This window comes from Ornithodoros turicata, chromosome 1 (genome assembly GCF_037126465.1).
Source record: "Ornithodoros turicata isolate Travis chromosome 1, ASM3712646v1, whole genome shotgun sequence".
Taxonomy (NCBI): domain Eukaryota; kingdom Metazoa; phylum Arthropoda; class Arachnida; order Ixodida; family Argasidae; genus Ornithodoros; species Ornithodoros turicata.
The window spans coordinates 86,076,616-86,084,357 of NC_088201.1; the positions used below are offsets into that span (position 1 = coordinate 86,076,616).

The 7,742-nt window shown below is 44.7% G+C and overlaps 2 protein-coding genes across 2 annotated transcripts; both read right to left on the reverse strand.

The window, feature by feature from the left end:
- Positions 1-3,349: 3,349 nt before the first annotated feature.
- LOC135377996 (uncharacterized) lies at positions 3,350-4,170 on the reverse strand. Its single transcript, XM_064610795.1, has 2 exons — positions 3,884-4,170; positions 3,350-3,719 (listed from the first exon to the last, which is right to left on the reverse strand). The coding sequence occupies exons 1-2, from the start codon at positions 4,168-4,170 to the stop codon at positions 3,350-3,352; spliced, it is 657 nt and encodes a 218-aa protein (XP_064466865.1).
- A 93-nt stretch (positions 4,171-4,263) lies between these two features.
- Positions 4,264-5,688, reverse strand: LOC135378005 (uncharacterized). The gene is made up of 4 exons (XM_064610805.1): positions 5,545-5,688; positions 5,313-5,479; positions 4,692-4,821; positions 4,264-4,413 (listed from the first exon to the last, which is right to left on the reverse strand). The coding sequence occupies exons 1-4, from the start codon at positions 5,686-5,688 to the stop codon at positions 4,264-4,266; spliced, it is 591 nt and encodes a 196-aa protein (XP_064466875.1).
- Between the last annotated feature and the right edge of the window lie 2,054 nt (positions 5,689-7,742).

Consider the following 7,742-nt stretch of genomic DNA (forward strand, 5'->3'; position numbering starts at 1 on the left):
TCCACTGCGGCGGACGGTGGCGCCCTAGCGGGCGTTTCGTTACTCCGTGTTAAATTTTAACTTCAAATTAGCCGATCAATATTTTCCTACACATAGAAAAGTTATAGTGGCACACAGAAGAAGTTCTTGCGGTCAAAGCATATTCGCGAAGCAAGCGCTACAAAAGCGCCCTCAGACAGCAGCGAGCGGACGACAGCATCCTTCCCGCTTCCCAGGTTAGTCATACGGGCATCCGAAATGCCCGCCACTGGTCCGGCACATCCGCTCGTGGAACGACAGCGCGTGGAGCGGTCCTATTGGCTGCCGTCGAGCGGCCGCTTCCGCTCTTCGCCGAATGTTTCTGTCCACCGCTGTCGTCGAGAAATCGGTGAAGTTCCTATAGCGGTAACCGCATACGACGAATTCTCGACGGAAAAACGGCCACCGTCACCGTTTTTCCGGTGAGCCGACGCAAGCAATGGGAACTTCACCGATTTCTCGACGACAGCGATCGCCAGAAAAATTCGTCGAAGAGCGGAAGCGGCCGCTCGACGGCAGCCAATGGGAGCGCAAACGGAAGTCACGTCAGATGGCCGCTCCACGTGCGGGCGCGGCGGGTATTTCGGACGCGCGTATGGCCAAGCTCGGTAGCACTCAAAAAAGTAATGATGCTGTCTTCGGGGATGACACGAGCCCTTCAAAATGAAAAAATTATCAGTGAAGTAGAGAAGAGGAAGGTTCTTTGGGACATTAAATGCCCTCAATATAAGGACACAACGCTGAAGTCACTTTTATGGCAGCAGGTTGCAGAGGCGGTAGCATGGGATAGTAAGTTTAAAATTTAGTTGCGGCAGTTCATGTGTGCTAGCAAAATTTCAGATATATCATCTTTTCTCTCTAGTTGAAGAAGTGCAATGCCGCTGGCGCAACCTTAGAGACACCTTCGGCAAGAAGTATCGAGCTGTACTTTTGTCTAGAAGAAGTGGTGCCGGCGTCGATGAAGTTGAAGAAATTAGTGCTGATGATGTGAACTGGACTCATTTCCGTCAGTTGTTCTTTCTCAAGGACGTGTACAATATAAGGAGGTAAACGTTAACGAGTTGGTTTCACATTTAACACACATCACATTTAACTTGAAAATGCCGCTGTGGCAAAAATAGAGCCTCGATTATAATAAGTAACATGGGTCACGTACAAGGCGGACTGTTTTAACTTGTTGAGGAATGCTCAAGATGGACGTCGATATTCACGCAAAGGGGGGGGGGGCAACTGCGTCCCGGCCAACCCTCAAAGCTTCAGCTGCCCATGCGTGCGTGGTAAATAGCTCGCGCTTCAATTCACGTGCTGATTTAATTAACATTGCAGCAAGGTGAAGAGAATGAACACAAGTGACCCTCTGATCCCCGAGATTAGTATACCCAAGTATGAACAATTTTAATAAGGATGCTGCTGAAATAACGCTTGTCGAACGATTTTAGAGGTCATTCTAGAAGTTCTACATTTGTTCAGGTTTCTGTGCAGAACATCCGGGAACCTTGGATATGCAATAATTCCACAGCCCACAAATGCAGCAGGAAGTTCAACGGAGACGGTAGAATCAATAATAGGGTCCATGTGCTGTACAGCAACAGAGACAGACGTCTCACAAGCGACTGCCAGTGTATGTGCGCAGTGTTTGCCCAGGTCTACATCACAGTGTCCGCCACCTCCTCAGTCTGCTTCCTCAATTGAAGACCTGCCTGCTGGCCCTACACAGTCACAAAGTCCTCCTGCAGCTGTGGTACCCCAACTACACAATACCATCCAGCCTTCCTCGCGTTCCACAAGAAATGCACGGAAGCGAAGGAGAGACGACCAGGAGGACAGAATTGAAGCAGAGCTGAGACTGATAGACACACAAATTCAACAGCGAATGGGAGATGAGCACGACAATTTTTGCAGGGTCCTTGCAGAGGGCATGCGACGTGTCAAAAAGGAGCACCTACATAACATGAGAATTGACTTTCTGAATATGCTTAATCACTATGAAGAAATGTCAAACGACTAACCGTATTTTACAAAAATTTATTTCTATGTGCAAAAACCAGCATGTCGCTGGTCTCTCTCAAACAATTTTTATTAAAATGCTAACATTTTCTTTTTAATTTCAAGGCAACAAAGGTCACAAGATGTAATGAAAGCCTTATCCATTTGAATTAGTATTGTGCAACAACAATAGTGAAAAAGCACAGTTCTCATCATGCATTGTGAAGAGTCAAGTAACAGGGTTATGAACACAAACAATATTTGTAAGCGATTAATGTACAGCACTGGCACAGGCTGTTTGGTTTGCTTATGTGACTACCATAGTATGTCTGCAGTACGCTTGGGAAATATTATTGGCAGCATTATTGAATGAATAATTGCTATAGAATTTTGAAACGTACAAGCGTACAAAACCCTAATGTCCGAGATTTGCAAACATGGCACAATCCCGAGTGGCTTCAAATATAGCTGCCGGTTTACCCTCTCATCATTTTGGTAATAACTAGTGCATGACACATCAGTTCATTAACAAATTCAAGTTGAATGAAAATGTGCAAACATAAAATGCACAGCACATACCGAAACTATGCGGGTTTTCAGTCAAACTATTAACACCCCGTGTCAAAAAATTAAATGTTTTGTGGAGAGAAATGGTTAAGCAAAATGTACACTGAGTATAAATGTTTGTAACTCCTAAATTATTTAGCGGAGCTAGTACGCAAGAGCCTCAAGACATAAACCTCAACTCTATACACAGGGAGCGGCTTTTTCAGCTGAAATGTATTTGATAGATTCTAGGGGGAGGGGGAATCAGGTGCTTCATACAGTAAACTTGCTTAAAGCAGCATTGAAGTGAACCCCAATTTAGTTTAACCTTTTTTTGGTGCGAAGTGTTTTCCAACTAATAAATTGAGTTCATGCGAAAGAACGGTGAGCGCAGGTGACCTAAAGAGCGAGCATGATGGCTGCATTCCACACACCTTTGAAAAATAATTTTCTTTGTGAAAAGACTCCCTGTGCTTTGTACCTTTTGGTGAACAACCTAAATGTGAAAGAACTGATGTTCTGAGGCTGGAACAACATAGAAGGGACAAATACATACAAAGCCTCAATTTGCCTAAGAAATTAACGATGTGCTAATCTGCTAATCTAAATGTGCTAATCTGCGGATTAATAGATAGTGTCAATACACCAGTGCGTTCCTGAAATATCACATGGCAATGTTTGTGGGCCTTCAACGGAAAGGGCAATCGACGACTGATACAGCCTGAAATTCAGGGAGAAATCAGGCAAAATCACATTTAACTTGAAAATGCCGCTTCCTATGAACAACATGCACATGCATTTACAAAGGCGCTGGAGGCTGTGCTCTCGCCCACTGCCATGTCAGCGCACCCTCAGTACTGTTAAAGTAACGAGCAAAAATATCTCGAGCTGCTACTGCCTCCCTGCTGTGGTTCCGAGCATGGGTGCTCTGGATAGACTGTAGAACGCTGTCACTTAGTTCTTCATGCCACCGTCCCTCAGTAATATTGCCGAATGCGTCCTCTCTGTCACCATAGTCAGCCGAGTCGTCTCCGTGGTCTAGCAAGAAGTTGTGAAGAATGCAGGCTGCCTTGACAATCAGGTCCACGTTTTTCGGTGCAAAGTTGATGGTATGCAGTAGTGTCCTCCAGCGTGCTGACAGAATACCGAAGGCATTTTCCACGCAGTTCCTGCATAACATGTTAAAATCGAAAAACAATAACTACCCATGCTAATTAAAGAACAATGTAAGGAAGATTAAACAACTTTCGCAGTTATAATAATCTTGTTTCGAGTCACTGTGCAGAACAGCATAGACGTAAGAGGTATAGATAAATGCATAAAATAATTTTACCTAGCACGGCTTAGCCTGTAGTTGTATATTCTCTTGTCTACGGGTAAGTTGCTGCCTGGATATGGCCGCAGAAAATCAGCGCGTAACTGGAATGCTTCATCTCCTATGAAGACATGGGGAGCAACCAGTTCCGTCCCTGGTATCCGTGCCAGCCCAGGTATTCCGAGTGTGCCAGCCTCGAGGTGAAACCCAATCGGGGAGTTCTTGAAGACACCTGAGTCACTTAGTCTACCTTCAGCACCTATGTCAACTAGTCTGAACCGATACGTCGAGTCCACGACAGCCATGAGAACAATGGAGTACGTGCCCTGGAAGCGAAACGAGAAATCATGAGCAACACGCGAGATCTCCACATGGTAGCTTGAAAGAGAGACAAGATGTTATACCTTGTAGTTGAAGTAAGTGGTCCCAGATCTCTTTGGTGCAGTTATTTTAACGTGTTTGCCATCTACAGCTCCCAAGCAGTTGGGAAACTGCCATCTTTCCATGAAGCCGGCAGCAATCTCTTGCCATTCTATAGTTGTAGGTGGCTGGAACACACATGGACGTGTTACTTGCAATGTGATGTGAAGCAACTTCACATGATGTGCACGTTTCAAACATACAAAAGAGTACACAATGACTGAGATCACCACAGAATGTATGTAAGATGGGTCCATAAGAAAACCTACAGAATGAGCTAAAATAAGGGGATAAACATGTGGGACTTAAGACAAGCAGAGGACCTGAATGTATTTCTACCATCGACCTTCCTACATATATGCCGTTCTTTCAGTCATGTTAGACGAGCACTGAAAATCCGTATTACCTTCATGTACCTCTCTTTGAGGATTTCCCACAATGCTGTACAGGTTAGTAGGATAGCTTCACGTGCCGTTTCCAGGCCCATGCGATAAGCCATTGCAACGTCCTTCAAATCCATCGCTGACGACAAGTACCTGCCACAAAATTTATAAACACACTTATGAAATGCACTGATCCGTCAATTTACATCCATATCAAGAGAAGTTACTCGTAATCTCAAACAAGCTAACTTTGCTCTCAATTTTACTAACGTTTCTGTACAGGGATTGAGTGGTTTCTCACAAAATATGTGTCAGAAGTAAACCAGGAACATTGCTTTAATTTGTAATGTACAAAATATGCTGCTCATATTATAAATGACTGACACAACAAAGCATTACGAAATATCCAGCAGGTTTTGGGAGTAACGGCAACTCTGTAATTTTATATGGCAGAAAACAAAGCTTTGGGGGAGTTGCATAGCACTATACTGCTCTTGCCGGTGACTGGGAAACCACATTTTGCAAGATAATCTTCTAGAGTACAAGATGAACGCTTTATATTCTACAACGCAGGCTTGCTGATTACCCAATTACGCATTTCAACGTGAGTTCGCAAGAATTCAGACAGAAAAACGTACGCTTACCTCAGTGTGAGCGCCAGTCGCTCACCCGAGGAGATTGGTTCTCGGCACAGATACTCTTTCGTCAACGCGGACTCTACAAGTCTGTGTAGCCGGTCGAAGGTATCTGGTAACATACGGAAGTACTTTGTGAAGTACTCCGTGTCACCAGACTCCCTCAGTTTTCTCATCTGCAACAATTATTTCAAACGCGAGTAAGTGACAAGCGTTCGCACGAAAAACAAAACTGACGTACCGCTGTGAAGTACTCGCTTTCCTTCTTCCGTTGAAGCCAAACAGGACGAACCGGCCATCGCTTGGGATTGCTTGCAGCGCGAAGCTTTCTCTTTTTCAACAGCAACAGTTTCTTTTTCAGCAAAAGCAGGTCAATCTCATGCATAGTGCGCGCGAACAACAACACAAGACGAGAAGAGTGGGAACTGGGAAGGATGCTGTCGTCCGCTCGCTGCTGTCTGAGGGCGCTTGTGTAGCGCTTGCTTCGAGAGTATGCATTGACCGCAAGAACTATTCTGTGTGTCACTATAACTTTTCTCTGTGTAGCAAAATATTTGTCAGTTAATTTGAAGTCAAAATTTAACACGGACTAAAGAAACGCCCGCTAGGAAAGCCACCGTCCGCCGCAGTGGAAATCTGTGCATGCGGTTGATCCCGCCGTTTTTCCGTCGAGTTGTCATGCCGGTGGGGAAGTTGGCCGTTTTTCCGTCGAGAATTCGTCGTATGCGGTTAGCGCTTTATGATCAGGGCCCGCTCTAGCTGAGGGACGCAGAGTCGAGACAACTCCTTATGTAAGCATTATATAAGAATACACAAGCATTATGTAAATTGGAATTATCGTGATCATAAAGCAGTGTCGCATTGTTTTCACATTATCCCAAGTACAATTGTTCGTTATTCTTTTCAATATGCACTCTTAAAAAAAGGGTATACTAACTCCTTTTTCTTGCCACATATATCACCCCCTTTTGGAGAGTACAAGTACTCTCAAAAAGGAGTATTCACACTCCCACAAGGGAGTAACGTTGCTCTCTTACTCCCTGCCGGAGAGTAATATTACTCTCCAGTAGGGAGTTAAAGCGTAACCCCACTCCCTTAAGGAAGTCAGGAGACTCATTTTTGAGAGTAATTGTACTCTCCAAAAGGGGGTGATATATGTGGCAAGAAAAGGAGTTAAAGTACACCCTTTTTCAAGAGTGTGGTTATAGCCACACTGTGCTGTCCACAAATGGTGTCTGTCCATTTAATCGAACGCCGTTTCATTGACGCCGTTTTATCAAACGCCATTTCATCGGATGGCTGACTCAACGCGTGACCATGTGGCTAGTAAAAGACATGCATTTGCGTTTCAGGGTTTTTAGTATGCAGAAAATGGGTTGCGGAAGAAAATGGTCCGCGAAAAATTGGTGTCCACAAAATTCTCCCTGGTTGCATGAGCAAAAATAATAGTCCCGCGGGGTCCCGTGCGCCCAAAATTACAGGAGCGCCGTTGTGAACAGCTGATGAAACGGACCATATCCGATCAAGTCCTATCATTCGCCCTCCTCATTTGTTGAAATTGGGAGACAAACTTTTTTAATGAACATTGATGTTAATGAACAATTAAAGCTGCACGCCATTGAATGTGGAGCATAAAGCGGTTACATTCGCTGCAGCGCTTGTATTCTGTGGATTGCGTTTGTTTCTCTCTGTCTCTCTCTTTTGTTTTGCGGAGTACAGACAACCCAGCAAGATTCTACAAGTTCATGTTACCTTCTGTTTATTTCTGTCAGATAGGTTGTAATAGTGGTACCAGCGTTCTTTTTTAAACGGAAGCGTTACAGACTAGTGAGCAAAAAGGCACGTTACCTTCTGTATTCGTACCAATGAAATAAAACGTATATGAGCGCTTTAAACTGAGCTCACTATCTTGAGGCTCCGACTTCACGCTCGCTGTAGGTGCGTGTCGTCGGAGGGCGGCATTCATAAGGCTGAAAATCAGAAGGCCGAAAATTGAGAAAACCGTATTTAAAATCGCTAGAACTCCCATGTCGGGCAGCTAAAATAAACGACACAACCACAGAGCACTGCTCTAGCGGTCGCCCCAGAGAGATTGTCAACACAAACCTTGAAGCCCAAACTTATTCTAGCTCCTCGGCACTGGGGGTTCAGTGCTTTAAATTTTGGACTACCAAACCGCCCAATTTTTAACCCTTTCACAAAACCGAACTATCAGAATGCCGAAACGTGAGCAACCGAGCAAACCGAATTACCGAAAGGCCGAAAAATAAGGAACCCAGATACGAAAGCTGTTATTCCAACTGCGATAAAACATTAGCTCTCGAAATGTAGACCTGTAGGGAATTAATACAGCAAAGGGTACAAGTTGCTTTGACACGCCGTCTTCCGCGAGGGAGGTTAAATGTGGTGTGCCGTGTGTCGTGATTTCGCGTGCTTTTC